The sequence below is a fragment of the Topomyia yanbarensis genome, chromosome 1 (genome assembly GCF_030247195.1).
Source record: "Topomyia yanbarensis strain Yona2022 chromosome 1, ASM3024719v1, whole genome shotgun sequence".
Lineage (NCBI taxonomy): Eukaryota > Metazoa > Arthropoda > Insecta > Diptera > Culicidae > Topomyia > Topomyia yanbarensis.
Window position 1 is genome coordinate 9212796 of NC_080670.1, and position 19215 is coordinate 9232010.

General features: G+C 39.0%; 4 protein-coding genes across 4 annotated transcripts; 2 read left to right on the forward strand and 2 right to left on the reverse strand.

The window, feature by feature from the left end:
• Positions 1-1311: 1311 nt before the first annotated feature.
• On the reverse strand, positions 1312-2433 carry LOC131693461 (polyadenylate-binding protein 1-like). The gene has a single exon (XM_058981297.1). The coding sequence runs from the start codon at positions 2431-2433 to the stop codon at positions 1312-1314; it is 1122 nt and encodes a 373-aa protein (XP_058837280.1).
• Positions 2434-8602: 6169 nt separating this feature from the next.
• LOC131693469 (polyadenylate-binding protein-like) lies at positions 8603-9555 on the forward strand. Its single transcript, XM_058981307.1, has one exon. The coding sequence runs from the start codon at positions 8603-8605 to the stop codon at positions 9548-9550; it is 948 nt and encodes a 315-aa protein (XP_058837290.1). The 3' UTR covers positions 9551-9555.
• A 585-nt stretch (positions 9556-10140) lies between these two features.
• Positions 10141-11493, reverse strand: LOC131676247 (polyadenylate-binding protein 1A-like). The gene has a single exon (XM_058955368.1). The coding sequence runs from the start codon at positions 11403-11405 to the stop codon at positions 10287-10289; it is 1119 nt and encodes a 372-aa protein (XP_058811351.1). The 5' UTR covers positions 11406-11493; the 3' UTR covers positions 10141-10286.
• A 2993-nt stretch (positions 11494-14486) lies between these two features.
• On the forward strand, positions 14487-16854 carry LOC131676811 (uncharacterized). The gene is made up of 2 exons (XM_058956151.1): positions 14487-15109; positions 15172-16854. The coding sequence occupies exons 1-2, from the start codon at positions 14708-14710 to the stop codon at positions 16696-16698; spliced, it is 1929 nt and encodes a 642-aa protein (XP_058812134.1). The 5' UTR covers positions 14487-14707; the 3' UTR covers positions 16699-16854.
• Positions 16855-19215: the final 2361 nt, after the last annotated feature.

Here is a 19215-nt window from a genome sequence, read left to right on the forward strand (position 1 = left end):
GCCAAGCAGTTGCACATAAGTGGCTACCAAATGGGAAGAATGTTTTGAGTTGTTGAAGAGATTATAAAGGGAATATGAATTAAGAATGACAGACAAGCGGTTGGTCATATCGTACTAGACAAAGTTAAAGAATGTAAGTTTTTAAAACCCCTAATGAGGAGAGGAAGGTATCAAGAATGGGTAATTAAGAAACATGTTCAGAAGTAATTCGCTGAATAGAAAGGACGGAAAATTGAGGTTTTGAGGCTTTTTGTCTCTGAAATCTCCGATTTTTAACTATTTGAACATGTAAAATTCTCAAGTTTCATTTCTGGAAAAATACGGGAATTTGGGGTATTAGGGCGCTTAATAAAAAAAATGCGATTTGTAGATTAAAGGTCAAAAAATCTTATGTATCTGAATTTCACCGCTTTCCGCGTGAGAATTCCTACAGGAGGTCCTACACCGAACTGCATATTATACCTTCCGTTTGAGACTTGATTAGTAAAAATTGTACAATATATTCCAAGAATCTATGATTCGCCATCCGTGATCTAGGCCTGCGAATCGAAGTAATTTGATGTTCATTTCAAAAGATTTTTAATCTACGACTATACGGGGTTTACATGAGAAATTCCAATGTGACCGCAATAACCAACCGGTAACTCCGGAACCAAACGTCAGTACTGAATGAAATTCAGTAACCGTCAATGAGAGTATTATTTCCTTTAAAATTAAATTTGTAAAAATTGGTTAGGAGGTTGCTGGGAAACAGGTGCGACATTAGTTCGGGAACTTGACGAGTTCCCTGGTGGCATCAAGATCCGTTAAAGTTGGCCAAAGCTACTTTGATTGGTCATTATTGATCTAGATCTGCAAATACAAATAGTGTTGAACTCATTTAAATATGTATTACATAATTCGGACATCGTAGGGTTATCAGTTTATATGGGTATTTGCTGTGACCGCACTCTTCAACCTGTAACTTCGGGACCGTTAATCCAATTAATTCAATAGCGTCTTATGGGATCGTTATACCGTATATTTGGAACTAAGTTTATGCATATCGATTCAGCCATACACAGACATTTTACGACCTCGACGAACTGAATCGAATGATATGTGACACTCGGCCCGTCGGCTCGCGGTTGGAAAGTTAATTTTTGGAGTGATTGCATATCTTTTTTTTTTGAGAAAGGCAAAAAGTAGGTGTTTATTATTTGATCGAGTTGGAAACTTCAGTTTATTAAATTCAAATTCGTTAGGAAATTCAATTCAAAAAGTTCAAAAACATCTTCAAATTCTCTAATGCTGGTGCAACTCTACTTCTTACTATGTAGCAGCCGTACCAGGGTTACCCGGAACGATTCCAGCCTGCTCCTTTGGGTCTTTTTTCTTCGTAGAACTTTTTCCTGTTGGTTGGTTCGGTTTGCCATCGTCCAAAAGTCCAAGCGGGACCGCATTCGCCCACATGTTCACCTGTCCGGCCGGCTGTAGTGGCATTGAAAAGGAACCATACCCCAGCGGTCGATACATTTGGTTCGCCGGAGTTGGTTGAACTGCCATTCTCGCTACCTGCTGTACGCACTGAGCCAAAGGCTCTCGATCTTTCTTGCATTGTGCAAATGAAACATGCAGTGTCTTCGTGGCAACCTTCTGCCCGTTCATGTTTAATATAGCCGAGACGGCTTGCTCTACCGTAGAAAGACAGACGAAACCGTATCCTTTCGAGAAATTATTATTGCCCTGGATGATTCTAGCTGAGATTACCGTTCCGAATGGTTCAAACATTTTGCGTAAACCTTTATCATCGATCCATCTTTCCAGGTTATTGACGTATAAATTTAAACCCCGGCGAAACGACATGCCTTCCTGACCGGGAACTTCCGTTGGAAAAGCTTCGGTTATCTTCGCAGCGCATCCCACCTGCAGCTGTTTGCCACTACTCAATTTCCATCCATTTAATTCCCGGATAGCCTGAGCAGCAGAAGCTGTGTTACGAAAGACCACAAAGCCATGACCGCAGCTTTGACCGTTCTTGTCTTTGACAACCCCAGAATTGCTGATCGGCCCGAACTTGTCGAACAGTTCCTTCAGCGACTCGTTTGTCAGCTCATTACCAAAGTTTTTCACGTACAAATTACGGAGCAAATCATCTTTCGATCGTTTCTCAGGGTCTATGGCTCGGTCTACGGTTATCTTCCGATCCATCAACAGCATTCCGTTGAGCGCCTGAATGCAGGCGCTTGCCGAGTCTTCACTATCGTAGTGTACAAAGCCAAATGTTATCGAGCTGGCTTTCTTGTGATGGTTAACTTCGCAGCGTCTAATTCTCCCAAATACCGAACATATGTTGGACAAAGTTTCCTCATCCATCTCCTTATCTAGGTTCCGAATAAAAACGCTGCTACTAGCATTAGAACTGCATTGCGAACTGCTACGCTGTCGCGCCATCGTGTAAAAACAGTATAACTACCGAAATAATTCGTTCAGATCCTTTCTGTCCAAGTTTTAAATCTACGTTCAAAGTAGAACTCTGGATACGCACATCCGGGGGATTCGATTTGTTTTAATTGCGTTGTTTACTTGCGATTGTGGAAGCCGATTGCCAGAGGCGTGCCAAGATTTTACGCACGCGTAATTGAAAGTTCCAAGAACGTGTCGGCGCTCAGATGGCGCGATGCTAAGAGAAAAGAAAATAAGACGCACACAGTAAAGTTCAGCCGGAAAGAAGCCGACATTTTAGTTAGCATTCCGGCTCCAGTGACTCAACCGATTCTAACTATAGAACCCAGTCAAACCCATCCCGGAACCGGTTCGGATTACTGAATGGAGTCAGAATGGATTCCAACTCAAATGCAACAACCGATTCCGACTCAATCGGTTTCGGAATCGGTTGTTGCATTTGAGCTGGAATCCATGCTGAGTCCATTCAGGATTCCGAATCAAATTCCAAATGGTTTAACCGGGAATCGGTTGTGTCACTGCAGGCGGAATGCGAATTAAAACCATGGAATTTCGGCTCATTTTCCGGCTGTACATGACTGGGCAATCGCGCCGAGCTTACAAACACTTTATACACAGACTTGCGGAGACAAAAACAGTAAAACCAGAGACTAATCACAGAGAACAGACATCCATGATCGAACAAAAACATTTAAAAAAAAAACGCGTGTAAACATTTGAATTAATATACGATAAACACTAGCGCTGCCACACCAACCTATCCCAACTATCCGTCAAATCCATTCCGGAACCGGGTCGAAATCCTGAATAGATTCAGTATGGAATCTTGTTCAAAGAAAACAACCGATTCCGAATCTATCGGTTGATGCATTTGAGCTGGAATTCATGCTGGAAGTCCGAACCGGTTCCGAACTAGTTTGACTGGGCAGAGGAATAACCGCTGTCAATTCTGTCGAACTCAGCCACAAAACATGACGACAGTAGCGCACCTGGTTTTACTTTTCCTTAATTACATCTATATATCCGCTACACCAACTACCTTCGAAACCGTTAGAGATTTTACACAAGTTGAATGCTGAAGATGGACGTCTGTTCTCTGTGGGTACATATACTAATGTTTTTTTTATAGTTTTATGCTTTCTGATGAGCTGTTGGACTGGAATCGTAGTCACGGCAAACCTCTTTGAAAAAGGCGTTTTGCGGAAATTGCAATAACTTCGACAATTATTGCGCATTTTGCACCTAACAAGACTCCTGCGTGGAAAATATTTGCACAGTGCATTCCCCTCACTACACATATACATATGCCTTCTGTATTCTCGTACCCTATCTGATAGTTTGTTTTGTTTCGTGGTTGCAATTTGGTGCTGCTAGATTAGGTAGATATTTTTCAAAATTTTATAACGAAAGGGTAAACTAAGATAAGATGTGATATTATGTTATTGCAGAACCGTTTCCAGCCTTGGTAAACACGGTTTGAAGCAACGGACGATTTACAACCCCCGGATTCGCATCCGGAAGTTGAGTTTAAATATAATCAACTATTCTCGGGACGATCTTTTGCATGACGATGACTGTCTTTATGCTACGTTGTCAACTGAAATGATTTAATGCAGCTTAGGCTTGGTCGACACCGAGATGGATATCAGCAAAGCAAAAAATGTTGATCACCAAAAAAGTGAAAGCGAATGGATTGGTTGGTTGTTGGTTGCTGATTGCGGTACGGGATTTTAAGGACCATAGTTTCGGCATATGTTGTCAAAATTCTGCATGAGCATTAGTGAGCGAGGAAAACTAGCTGCCAAAAATTTCACGCGCTAGAGTCTTAAAATTCATAGGATAGGCAATACAGATTAAATTATATTTCTGAACAGTCGTATGTGTTCTGCTGTCCAGAAATGAGTCCTATTTGTTATGATGTATGTGTAATATTCGCATGACATAGGACGTATCGTAAGCTGGCCAAATGTCGTATTGACAGCAAAAGGTCGTATTGTCAAGTTTTGCTTAAAAATCGCATTAAACGTTACAATTTCGTATCAACCGTATTACACCACCAAAGCAGAGAAACTAACAAGGTCTTTAACTATTTTTTGTTATTTGAAAATGTTTAGTTCCTAAATAGGAATTAAAAGTCTGACTGCAATACTTCAAACTCATTTTTCTCTGTTCGAGCAAATTGTCAATACGTCGTTTTGAAAACATAACTTCTTTCGGCTAGTGTTGTTCGCGCGGCCATCATCTCGAGCAACTCCATTACCCTGAATTATTTTATCAGCTAAGCAGCGAAGTTTTCTATCCTTTATGTCGAACGTGTTCATGAACATAACTTTACAGACTGTTGTGGTGCCGTTGACAGCAGGCAGTTTGTAAACACGACTATAAGTCCTACGGGAGTTTACCACCTGAAAAAATATATGGTTTTATTTTAAAAACAATTTTCTATACCAGTCGACTTACTCTTATCCGCGCTGTTTGTTTCACAATCATATGAGTTGCAAGGAACTGATTTTGTCCCGAGTTTTTCAATCGTAGAAAATTGGTCAATATTTCTTTGCGTACAGCTTCAGTGTATTTCGAAAAACATTCCATGTTGCACTTGCATGGTGGTTTTACACTACGTGCCGGAACAACAGTGCCGTCTTTCCTAATGTACTGTAGTCCTTTTTCTTTCGCTGTCCTATTAAGTTTAGATAGATTTACTTTACGTTTAGCGACATCAAGCGTATCTTTAGCTAGATCATCAATGCAGTGTACATCCATGCCTCCGGTTGCTGCTTCAACTAATCGTAGAAAAAGAAAATAATGGAATGATCAATCTTTTTTTAGTGCAGCGTGCAATAATATAGCATAGGGATGAAGTAGATGTCCTCTTAGACGATATGGTTACTACACTGTGCTAAGTTTTTTTATTAATTGAATGCATTTCCATGCGAATAATCTCATCCGGTGTATCTATTGAGAATGTTCACATGGAAATCCATCGGATAAATCTAAAATGTAGCACGGGTGGTCTCTAGCGCTGTTCCGTTCAGCATATGGAACATTTTTGGGTCTATATATCTTCCGGTAATTAGACCGGTTATGTTTCCATTAAAATATTGAAATTTATAATTACCCCTATCCATAGTGGATTGCACAGAACTAGGTGTTTTTATTGTAGATTGACTCGGTTGATATTCAACGGTTCCATTATCCGATTGGTCTTCATTACAGTTGGATTTGAATTTTTCGTAGTATTCATAAATCGATAAGTTATTAAGAAAAGTTGAGTCACCTTCGTCATCTGCATCCTCATTATCAATATTGGTGTTGGAAAGCACCCAGTTTGGATCCTTCACCGAATCGTCGTTGAATATAGTACCGTTTGCGCTGTTTGCTGCATCAGATATACCTAGAAATAAAATAATTATTTAATGGATTCTAAACAGCATTGTACGTATACTCATACTTTCATCAGTCTCAGTATTATCCGAATCCTCATTATTTCTTCTGCGCTCACTTTCATTGCGTTGAGGTTCTTCCTCGACAGTGGTAATTTCATCTCCGATTTGTGCGGCAGCCTCAGTACATTCAGTGTACGTAGGAGTACCTTCAACTGGCTGCACAGATAGATTCATTTGAGGATGCAATAATTCGCCAGAAGGAAGCCGTCGACGCATATTCGATAGCCTATTCCATAGTGATGAGTCTGATGACCTGTCGCAGAACCTTTGATCCTAGTAGTAGACTCATTCCGATTCGTTACGTCATGAAAGGGCCGAATATTTATTGACCGATCCAAATTAGAATCCAGTGAACCCTTGTTTGATCGACCACCAAAACGATTTCGTCGAGCTGTCTGAAAAACTCAGTGTTTCATTACGCTGGCAGTTTCCGAAGTCATAGACCGATTGTACTGGAATAGACGACTCTTTGCCCATGGCAAGGTAGTCATTCCGCGGTCATTAATCGTTGATTCAACAGAACGGGCGTTGTGAGTTCCCAAGATCCGGAATCCATAGTTCGAACTAGTAGAACCGAATCATATGCCTGGTGACTTACTAGTAAGTCGTTTTCCTGATCTATGACAGGAATGGTTTGATTTGATTCATGCCTTTGCAATTTTGAGTACCGCTGCTAATACAAGGAGTTCGAAGAAGCTCTTGATCCATGGTATGGACCACTAATGACGTATTGTTAGTTCTCGTGCAATCACTCATCACAAAACCTTGTGGTAGATGCTGACGAAGCGGTGTAGATGAAACAACATGATTAAATGACAAATCAAGGGACGTTCGGTTGGTTGCCTCCTCGTCCTGCATAAGTTCTGCTGCATCTACAAAAAATAACTTAGCTACTACTCCTAACTGTTTTCATAAAATACATACTTAGTAGCGGTTGAAATCCGTTATTTGTGTCCATTTTTATCACTAAATGTTGCTTTCACGCCAATATATCCCATCAGAGACAATCAACATTCTTTAAGCAAGTGACGCAAACATGCTTGGGATAGAGGTCTATTAGAAGAGTCCGGAGAAGAGAAAATTGGGTGCACAAAGATCTAATGTTTTGATTCGTCACTATTCGCTACAATACGAGAAGAAATAATATTCGAGAGAAAATTACAGAAATTATTGATTTTCAAAGGTCCTATGTAAAGTTACAAAATAATGGAAAAAAATTGTACATAGGTCGCTTCACTGTAAGCGTATCTACATATGCAAAAATAATCAAATAAATGTTACTTACGTCCTTTGACTACACGCGTATCTCCACATTCTAGCAAGTCCAATGCTGATGTATTTACGACCGTGTGAAACCAAAAGGACGTATACGCTATTTGAAATAATTTGATAGTTAATACGCATACGGCGTTTTTTTATTTATTTAATCATTTACATAAAAACTGTGTCTTGAGAATTCCGTTCGAGTCATATGATAGAAATTTAATAGAAGAGTTATATAACATAGATAGCTCAGTTTGTTTACTTTTGTCGCTTACGACCTTTTGAAAACCCATCCTATATATATATATATATATATATATATATATATATATATATATATATATATATATATATATATATATATATATATATATATATATATATATATATATATATATATATATATATATATATATATATATATATATATATATATATATATATATATATATATATATATATATATATATATATATATATATATATATATATATATATATATATATATATATATATATATATATATATATATATATATGTATGGCTACACACCTTTATAAAAATTCAAACTTTTCCCTTTTTTTCCGCATCTCAACATATATAACCTCTTAAGAAAAGGGCCCATAAGAAATTTTTTCCGTTTTGTTGTTTGGTGTATATGAACCGTTAATTTTTGAGGGAAAGTGAAAGGAAACATAAGCAAAACAAGTTATGTTGCTTTTTTGCCTTTTTGATAATCTATTATTTCTCCAACAGCTAGCCCACTGAGACGTCCAAAAAATTGTTTCAAAATCGTTCAACACGGGTCCAACGATGGACGTTCGTTGAACGGTTATTTGGACGATGTCAAAATTGGTCCAACGAATGTCCTTCATTGGACGATTTTGAAACCAACCGTTCTTAGAGGGAGGCTTCAGAATCGGCTTATTTATGGTATGTATAAAGCTTTGTTAGTGTCCATTTGAAGTAGTAACCGAAATTGTTTACGTTTTGTTTATCGGCCCATTTGAAATGTTTTCCTCGAGTTGGCCCTTTTACCCAGTAAAGTTCAGCCGGAAATGAACTGGAATTCTGGCTGGTTCCAGTTCGTACACGGGCTCCAGTGACACAACCGATTCTAACTAGAATCGGTTGTGTCACTGGAGCCGGAATACGAACTGGAACCAGCCAGAATTCCGGTTCATTTCCGGCTGAGCTTAACTGGGTAGTTATGAACGCGAGATATTGTAAAATATCAATTTCGACGAGTTTTCATTCGAGCAAATAAGAAAAAGCCGTTATAAGTATAATACAAGAATTTGAATTTCGGATATTTTTTATGATTAAATAATTAAATTTAATAATTTACAAAATCGAAAAACTTTCTTGGACAATCTTCAATACATAAGGTACTATATTCTCATCAATCGTATGCTCTGAACCAATACAATATACCGTACATCTTAGCAATGCGTTCATCGAACGAAGACAAAATACGCAATACCGGCAAAGCTGGAGTATTTTTGCGGAACATAGAAAAGAATATCGACAGAAAGACTTTGTACGACATTTGCTCTGCGTCTGGAGATATCGAAAACATGAATATTGTCGAAGATGATAAAGGAAACTCCAAAGGATACGGCTACATTATATTTAAAAATCAAAATGAAGCCGATAATTGCGTACAGAGACTGGATGGTATCCTGTTAAACGGTAAAAACATGACGGTCGAAAGATTCGATCAATATGCCAAGTTCCCCACGGTCTACGTAACTAATTATGGAAGCGAATTGGATGAATTATCTCTAGAAAAAATGTTCGAAAAGTACGGCACAATTATCAGCGTTGACGTAATATCGGCTAAGAACGGAAAAGGCGTTGGATTCGGAACGGTGTCTTTTCTTGATCCTAATTCTGCCGCGGGTGCAGCTCGAGCACTAAACAAAAAAAAGCTGAATAATGGCATGCTATTGCAGGTTAGCTGCATCCAGCAGGCAGGGGATCCGGAAAAAGAACTAGCATTGCGTACCGCGAATCTTAAGATTAAAAGTTCCTCTATTAAAGCAGATTGTAACCTGTATATCAAGGATATGGACAGATCTGTAGATGAAAACTGGTTGCACCAAACGTTTTCGAGATACGGGGACATAACTTCCTTGAAAATTATATCTAAGAATTCCAAACGATATGGATTTGTATGTTTCTCCACGATGGAAGCTGCAAGTGAAGCAGTTGCTGAGATAAATGGACGTATGGTTGGATTAAGACCCATCCATGTGGCTTTTGCTGATGGTCGTAAAAACCCTCGTACACCGGCACACATTCAGCTCGTGGACGCCGCTACGAGCATGGATGTACACACAACTGGAACTGCAAACAAGGTAGAAATTGGACAAGCTGCATCATCTGCTCCTTAATTGTTTTGCTGTAAGACACGATTTGAATTTTCAACCTTAATGAATACGTTGAACTTGATAGTATTTTAATGAAAAATACACTGTTTTAATTAAACATATTTGACATATGGATTGTATTGCTCGTATGTATAGTTGTATGTAGTAAAAGAGAACTGCCAAACATCCGAATTAATTTTTTTTTTAAATTTATGGGAAGCCCTCTGAATTTTGTATTACTTCTCGCACGAACAGGATTCTCAGTTTTTTTTCTTAAGTTTGCGTTCACGAACGACTAAAGCAATGTTTTGTGTCAAACAACGGGATAATCTGGGGTAGTTCGAAAACTAACGGAACTCGTTCTTAACCCTCCGTTGCCAATATTATGGTGACCGCCAAGCACTCTAAGATGGTTTCCCTAGAATCTCAGTACGCTACGCGTTTTCCGGCGGATACATTGAACCAAAGACCCACCTATTTTTAGCACCTGAATAGAATTTTCCTTTCTGATTTGATCGCTAGCAAATAAACAATATTTTCGGATTACAGAACGCGTTATAAACAAAGTAATTATACGTATATTTCTTAGGATATAAAATCAACACGTGGTTCCATTTCGATACATAACAGGTGCGTACATTAGTCCATTACTGCTGCGTAGTTCATTAATTATTCTTCGAATGTACTTCTTTTAAAATTCATTTCAATAACTCCTAAACCACCCTAAGGCGATTCGAGGCTGAATGCAACTCTTGTAAGTTTACTTTTTAAAACAAGCTTTCTTCATCTGCATTTTTTTGTTGGCGACATCGATAGCTGCCGCCAGGGCGACTGTCGTCGGGGTTGACACAGCCCCTGGGCTGATATTCGCATGCGGTCCAGCCAACAAATGGTTAGGAAACGCACCAAAAAATGGTTGTGGTTGTTGTGAGACCGGAAGAAAATAGTATCCACCTTGACCAGCGGACTGCAAGTGTCGTCCGATGGAGTTCTGCAATATTAAGTCTGCCATACGTTGAAGACATTGGGAAGTTGCTTGGCGATCCCCCTGACACTGCGCCAACGAGACACGTAACGTTTTGTTCGTTCCTTCGAGTTTTTGCCCGTTCATCTCGGAAATGGCTTTGATGGCTTCCTCGGCGCTACTAAACCGGACAAACCCGAACCCGTCAGAGTGGTTTTCGTTGAAGACAATTTTAATCGATCTGATTATTCCGAACGCAGCAAACTTGTCTCGCAGATTATCGGCGTTGATGGACCTGTCCAAATTAGAGACGTACAAGTTGACGCCCCGGTTGTATTCTGTATTGAGCTGGGCGTCCATGCCTATCCCCGGTGTGGCTGTCTTCAACGCCAATCCCACTTCCAAAAGCTTGCCACTATTCAACCTTTTCCCGTTTAATTCCCGGATAGCATTCTCGGCCGACGCAGGGGTAGTAAAAACCACAAAGCCGTGACCTCGACTTTTGCCGTCTTTTCCTTTCACAATTCGGTGACTTGTGATGTTTCCGTACTTTTGGAACATCGTCTTCAGTGAGTCGTTAGTAAGTTCATTTCCGAAATTTTTCACATGGACATTGCAGAGAAGGGCAGTTCGTTGGCGTTCCTCGCGACTCATGACCCGTTCAACGCTAATCTGTTTCTCAATTAGCACGATGCCATTGAGCGCCGAGATGCAGGCGCTAGCTGATTCGACATTGGTGTAATGCACAAAACCATACTCTTTCGAAATGCCGGCCTTGTTACGAACCACCTCGCATCGCCGGATGCTCCCGAACGTCGAAAAGATATCATGCAGTGCCTTGTGATCAATGGCTTTGTCCAGATTTCTGATAAAAACGCTCGCGGCGTTGGAACTGGATGTCTTCGACAACGACATTCCCTGTCTGAAGATCTATTTGAATTTTTATAGTGGTAAAGTTGAATACACTTCCGGCGGAGGCAGTTTACGATAATTAGTTTAATGGCTTTTATTGCGTCGTAGTACTTTATAAATGAAATACAAAACATTAAACAAAACAAAATTCGTTGTACTAAAATGAATCTTTTCGATGCTCGTAGACGAAATCAGGGTTGCTATACTATTAGTACAAACCAAAAATCGTCGAAATTAAAGTACACTGCAAAATTACATTACCTATTTTATGAGCACAATCTACCCATTTTCGGAAATTCTTAATAGATACCCATTATCGAAGTCCCGCTAAACCTAGGATGTGATGCATTTTGAAAAATCAGCGAAATTAAATGCATTTCTTTCCATCAAAATAGAAAGTCAAAATGTATTTTACGTTGCGTGCAATGTATTTTGCGTTGCGTGTAAGACGTCAAAACCGTACAAAAAAACTAGCCCTATATTCAACACAACGTCGAACAAAGTGGATCAGCGTAGGACGATTGTTAAAGAAACTTTTGTGCGAGGAAGTGCAAAGTTGATGAAAAAATGGAAATTAAATGCATTTTTTTTTCTAATTTCTAATACATTCCTAGAGTGATCTGCCCCTAGCGCTAAACATATATTCTGGTTGCAGTTGAAAATCGAAAAATTGACTTGCGCCTTCCGTTTTTCCCTATTTGCAGAGTAAGCAACTAGAGCGCATCTTGTGTATTCGCTGGTTGAGCCATAGCCTCTGTCCAAGGCTACTGTACACATTGGGAATTTGATCGCCGGATTTTGCACCCCATTCATTTCGAATAGGAGATGGATTCTCAGTTTCCGTGACAGTAAAAAAGCCTGCACAAAAATCAAGATTCCTGAATTCCTATTTCTGGAAAACATTACGGATTTTCAAAATTCTCCAATCTGGTCAGAAACAATTCATCATGAATTGTTTCCGACGGAAAAAAATGATGTTTTTGTTACGTTCAATAATCTGTGGTGTCCTGAAACAACTGGTAATTTTTAGAAGCAGCAGAACTTTTATTTTGACAGTTTGGAGAGATAACGGCGGAGTTCCGTGATCAAAATCCTACACAAAATCTCGGCCCAAATCCCGTGATCAAATTCCCGAGGTGTACAGTAGCCTTAACGAATTTGATTCGCTAGTTGGACCGACTGACAAATGACAAAAACTCTACGAAGGAGACGTTAGTAGTGTAAATGTATCTGCTCAGATCTTTAACTATTGTCAGATTGCATTTGACCTTCGATTTTGGCGTTCAGATGTTTTTTAGTTGGACAATTGTTCAATTAGCGAAGGTTCAACCACAGATAACAGACGTTTAGGCTCGATTTGAATCGTGTGGAAATACCCGCTGCTGAAATTCCGAATAAATCAGACATCTGAAACATGTTTGGCAAACGTTTGCAGATGGCGCAGTGATCACTACAATGCAGTTAGAGTGCAGCTGTCAAACACGTGTAGCAAACAGTTGCACAGATGGCAATAGTGAAACACGGATTTTCAACGTATATCAATTTGAAAGTTTACACAGGTTTTTGAAGAAATTTTGTTCTAGCCTAAACGTCTGTTATCTGTGGTTCAACTAAAAAGTGGTCCTCTGACCAACCAGCGAATCACGACTGTATAAAAACTTTGAACCATTAAAAAATGGATACTAGTTTATTTCTAATAATGAGTGCTGTTTACGCATTTTGACTCACTGGTTGAGGTATCAATAGTAGGTTTAAATTCCTTTCCGAATCATTTCTAGTACCCGATTTAAATTTAATCTTTCAATATTTAATATTTCATTAGGATCAACAAGATCAGATGATAAAAAATCAGCGAAATTGAATGTATTTCTTGTCATCAGAATATAAACCCATGGTATATTTTGTGTTGCGTGCAAGACGCTAAAACCATATAAAAAACTAGCCCAACATTCAACTAAAACGTCGAACAAATTGGATCATCGTAGGACATTTGTTAAACAAACTTTTCTGCGAGGGAGTTTATGTAAAAATGGAAACCAAATGCATTTCTTCTAATTTGATGCAAATTTGTTATACATTCCTAGTGTGATCTGCCCCAAGGTCTGTACTCTTCGCTATGTGTGGAGCGAAAAGTAAAAAATAATTGTTCCGTTTTCGGTTAACATTTAATTTTAAATTGAAAATATTCTTTCATTCTCCCATCTCGATTCCGGCTAAAGATCAATATTCATTCAAAAAGAGTTCAAGTAACGATAAATTCACATTATATTTTTCTAATTTTGCGGAGTCGAACAAAAAGGAAGGACCGATTTCTTCACCTTCGCTTAACGTTTAAACCAGGATCAACACACCAGTGAACCTGGCATTGGCGAGATGGACCGTGAGCGGTCTTAGCCGTTCGCAAGTGACACAACAAAGAAAAAAACCCGGCTTGAAAGGTAAATGAGGAAGAACCGCTTCGCTTAACCGGTTTTTATTATCTCCGCGCGTCTTTGTATTTATACCATCGTCTCTGATCCCACAAAAAACTCTTCGGGTGTATGATTTTTTTTTTACTGGGCCCTCAATAAAATTAGTACAAAAACAAGGGCTGCCCGACCTTCCGATTTATCAACATGTTTTCCGATTTTGAGCTTGGTTACCAATATTCAAACACCAGAGTCAAAGCCAAGGTCACAAGCGTCAAGACTCAGAGATGCCAGATTTGCAGACAAATCTGCAAATTCGCAGACTTTAAATTTAAGCTGCAGATTTTTTCGATGACGCAGATATTTGCAGATTTTCTAGTTTGGTTGCAGATATTTGCAGATTTTTTAGTTTTGTTGCAGATATTTGCAGATTTTTGAATATAAAGGCTTTTGGTTACACTAGCTTTCCTGACATTTTTGTTCTTCCCAGACTTTTAAAATTATTATCGCAGACATTTGAAAAAAGTACCTGGCATCTCTGTCAAGACTAAATACGCTAAATACCAATTTTTTTTTTGTATTTTTACCAAATATTACAGATTTTTAATAACGTCCATTTGGGGTGATTGGTGTATTCCAAAATTAAAAATATCTGTTATTACTGTGATTCATGTATTTCGCAAGTTGCAAGTCAACATTACGTTTTTGTAACCAGAATAATAAACTTAATTATCTACCGATATTCACAAATTAAATCTGGCCACCCTGACTACCTACAAAAACAACTTCGACTGCCAGTTGTTCACTTCAAGTACACCATCGAGGCAGTTTAAAAATATTCGTTGTTTTGAATAATTTTCCACCAGCTGCCCAACATACCATGACTGCCGCTGCAAGATGAGCTCCTCTGATTACCTGAACAGCACCCAGAACCTGGTCCACCCGGACTGGGAGGTAGTGGACCCAACACCGAACATACACATCTTGTTCCCAATCTTCGACCGAAAATTCTTCCAGTGTAAGTTGGTTTGCGTTCAGCTAGAGTGGAGTAAACGGATGTACAGTTGTGCCGGAATCTGCTACCAACGCTCAAACCGGCTGGGTAAGAGTTGTATCATTCGGTTGAGCGAGCCGCTACTAAAACTGCGATCCCGAAAAGATCTAATCGAAACACTGCTCCACGAGATGATCCATGCATACTGCTTCGTGCTAGGCATTCGAGAAGGAAACGGAGGACATGGTCCGAACTTCAAGAAGATCATGAATGGAATCAATCGGATAGCAGGAACCAATATAACCGTGAGTTGAAAAGAAGTGTTATATTACTTTTCTCAATGAATAATGATTCGTTTCTTCTGTAGGTCTATCACACATTCCACGATGAAGTAAACCTATATAAAACACACTGGTGGAAATGTAATGGAGTCTGCCGGAATCGTGCACCACACTATGGGACGGTGAAAAGATCTGCAAATCGAAAACCAGGACCTTCGGACTTTTGGTGGGCCGAACATCAAAGAACCTGTGGGGGAGAGTTTCTGAAGATTAAGGAACCAGAACCCAAACGGAAGAAAGCTACCGCCAACAAAGAGAATGCACTGACCGGAAAAACTCTCTTCGAGAAAAAGATCAACAAAAGTCCCGTTAAAAAAATACCGGAAAATAGTAGAATATCAAACTATTTCGATTCGACGTCAAAAACAGGAGGATCGACAAACCCCAGCGGTTTTAAGAAACCGTTCACGGGAACGGTAGCTAATTCTGGAGGTCGGACCGTGGTAGTTCGGAAGCCACCGGTTTTAAATACGAAAAAATCACAGCCACCGGTTGAGACGCGACCAGTAACAAAAACGCCAACCCCGGTTGTTGCCCCGGGTGGAAATCTTAGGAACGTAAAACAATTCAAAGATCTCTCTGACAATGACCCAAATTCTAGTCCAAATAGGAGATCACCGATTGCATTATTTACCGGCACGGGTAACAGCCTCGGTGGTCCAAGTAGAGCTGGGCAACCGGGCGGTTCAAGGAATAGTCGTTTGTTGGATCAATTTCCGCCACGAGAAAAGAAACCGCGACAGGACATTGTTATCAAAACGGAACCGGGAATTATCGATCTTGCGGAGGATGACGGGGAAGACTATATAATCCAACAGATTGACGTAGACCGAATCAAGCAAGAGAGACAGGATTCCATTAAGAAAGAAATTCTTGACTCGTTTGCGAATGATGATATGGAAGAAATTATTCTAATTGATGACGAGTACGATGATGATGACGCCGCCGCCTCGGAACTGGTTAACCTCGATGGATCCCTAACGGATACGTCTGTGATAGATGAGCTGTTTAGTGAGCAAGACTCGTTGATCGACGAATTTAATCGGACCAATGGGGGAGGCCGGGCAGATCGAGAGGAAGACGAAATCGTTGCATGTCCAATGTGTTCAACGAGAATGAAGCGATCTCAGTTGGCCGCTCATCTGGAGCTATGTTACTGTGTTCTACCGGGAGACGATGATGTCCAGGAAGCGATTCGCAAACCATTTGATCCGAATAAACCATCTACCTCCAAAGCCGAGAGTGGTTCGAAATCGAGTGGCAAAGAATTGCAAGTACGCGAGGAACAACGAAAAATTCTGCTGCAGTGCGGTTACAGCGAGTCGGAGATTGTTAAAGCACTCGCAGCCATGGAAGAGGAGGAAGCATCCGAAGGAGATATTAGTCAGCCGACCAGCCAGAAAGCGAACGAATCGGTTGAGATGCAACTACTGGATGACGGAAATGAGATTGACTTGACTTCGGTCGGGGAGGAATGCGAGTGTCCCATCTGCCGCCGTAAGGTGGATTTCGAGCTGATTAATCAACATCTGGACCAGTGCCTGGGGACGTAATTTAAGATATGTTTTGATACGTTTTTTTGACAATACGCCTGTTTTTTTTGTTCTAATGAATTTTGAAGGAGTTGGTTTGCTAAATACAACTTTTTCCTGTAAAATGGCCATTTTTTTCTTGTTTTAAGAATATAAAAATATGTTAGTTATTGCATATACCAGTCCTTGTTTTGTTTCTAAATAAAATACAATTGAGAAATTGCAAAAAGCACTCCTTTTTGAAATCTCAAAGGGCCCCCTATAATACTGTGGCAAATTTCAAAGTAAGCCAGATGCCAAATTTCAATTTTAGACCCCCGCTCACTTCGCTTGAAATTTTTGACATCGGTATTATGGGAAAATATGCGGAAATTATATATTAAATGCTGTAACTTTCGAAAAATTTCAGTTGAAACCTTTTTTGAAGAAAACATTCATAGTTTTCAAAGTAAATATTTGTTTCTCGAAAAATAGGGGATGTTGGAGTTTTTGGACATTTGGCCTCCAAAAACTTATTCTTAATAACCAGTCTGCTGTCTATGCTGCGAATCATGCATATTTTGCAGTTTTCTAATGTGGACAATTTATTTATCATTTTATTTATTTTAATTTTATCATTTTGTCGTGCACATACTTCTATTATTCTTCAATCAATTTTCATTAAAAGTGCATTGTTGAACTTGTGAAAAATTCTCAGGAACAAAATGGAAATAGATTCGTTACCGGTGAAATTCAAAAACATCAGATTTTTTGACATTTAGTCCAGAAACCACATTTTTTAACCAAATGCCCTAATACCCCAACTTCCCGTATTTTTACTTAAATGAAACATTTACCGCGTGATCCCTGAGCATTTTTCACAATAGAAATTGTAAATTAAATAATAATTTTGTTTAGTAACTACAAGGATACACCCTATGCTACAACCCTGCATCATCTCATCATTCAACCACGGTCCCCACACTACCATGGGTTCAGCAGCACAGCAGGTAGATTCTGCGCAAAGTGGATAATAGCAGGCTAATCCAGAGGCAAACCATCATCATTTAACCGGCAACTACAACCATACACACATTAGGGAATGTGGTGGAGAGTAGAGATGGTCGGGTTTCAATTTTTTCGAACCCGAACCCGACCCGAACCCGAGCGCATCAAAATTTGAAAACCCGAACCCGCCCCGAGCCCGAATTTATAAAATTTGAAAAACCCGAACCCGACCCGAGCCCGAACATTTTAAAACTTAAAAACCCGAACCCGACCCGTACCCGAGAATGAAAATTTTGTAAAACCCGAACCCGACCCGACCCGAGAATTTTAAAATTTGAAAACCCGAACCCGATCCGATTAGGTGATAGATTTGAATACTTGAAGTTATTTGTCAACTAAATGAAATTACTGTAGTTCTACGTACTTTTGTCTATTTTTGAGAAAATATAAAAAATGTTTTTCCAGAAATTGTAACCAAAATCAATTATAATCGATTGGTATATAAAAAGGTATAGGCCATCGCTTTGAATTCGACGTTATTTGCGAACTAAATGAAATTTCTGTACTTCTACGTACCTTTGGCTATTTTTTGAGAAAATATAAAAATGTCTTTTTTCAGAAATTGTAGCCGCCATCAATTACAATCGATTGGTGTATTAAAATGTATAGGTCATCGCTTCAAATTTGAAGTTATATGACGAATATTTTAAAATTCTGAACTTCTTCGTATTTACTGAATCGTCCTAACACACTCTATTATTAAGTAACTTACATACAATATTGTGTTTCTCCACGTTTGTGCAAACATTTTGATATAATAATATCCATGTATAATATGTAGAACTATTGAGTAAACAGGTAATTTTCAAGCCGTAAAACTAACAAGTCGCAAAGAATTTCAATGCCGTATGCCACGTACATTGTAAAAATCTTATCTCCTAAAAACTCGAAAAAGTATAGTAATTTTTGAAAATCTACTATTTATTGCATATATTACAAGTCTAGAAGCTCTAAGGATTGCATTGGTGTAAGGAAAATTGAAATTGGCTGACAAATGGTCGTGATACGATTGTTTGAACAGAAAAACTCATTTCGTCTGCACTGACTCTCAATTACTTTTTTTACGATTACTTCAGATATACAAATTTGCTTTCCATCATTCTTTGTTCACTGTTTTTATAAAAGATTTACCTATCCAATGGTGAAGAAAGAATTAAAATTGGTGAGCAAACAGCTAAGATATGGCAAGTCAAAGAAGCGTTCCCATTTTTTTCTCACTGACTTTGTTATTCTCTTTTACTGTAACTTACGGTAAACAACTCTATTCTTCTATTTTTTTATTTGACGTATTCACAAAAGACATATCTTTCTATTGGTGAAGACAGATTTAAAATCGATTATGTAACGGCTGAGATATGACCGGTCAAAGTAAGCGTTCCCATTTTTTTAGACCCCCTTGGTAGTCCGCGTAACTTTTTACCCCCTTGGTATTCCGAGTGTTAATGGTCACAGTTTCCAACAACCTTGCCCGTCGTAATTAACCAAAATTTC

Coding starts and splice junctions, on each gene's coding strand:
- LOC131693461 (XM_058981297.1), bottom strand. CDS start 2,433: ATGGCGCGACAGCGTAGCAGTTCGCAATGCAGTTCTAATGCTAGTAGC.
- LOC131693469 (XM_058981307.1), top strand. CDS start 8,603: ATGCGTTCATCGAACGAAGACAAAATACGCAATACCGGCAAAGCTGGA.
- LOC131676247 (XM_058955368.1), bottom strand. CDS start 11,405: ATGTCGTTGTCGAAGACATCCAGTTCCAACGCCGCGAGCGTTTTTATC.
- LOC131676811 (XM_058956151.1), top strand. CDS start 14,708: ATGAGCTCCTCTGATTACCTGAACAGCACCCAGAACCTGGTCCACCCG. Junction 15,110..15,171: donor TAGCAGGAACCAATATAACC/GTGAGTTGAAAA, acceptor TTTCTTCTGTAG/GTCTATCACACATTCCACGA.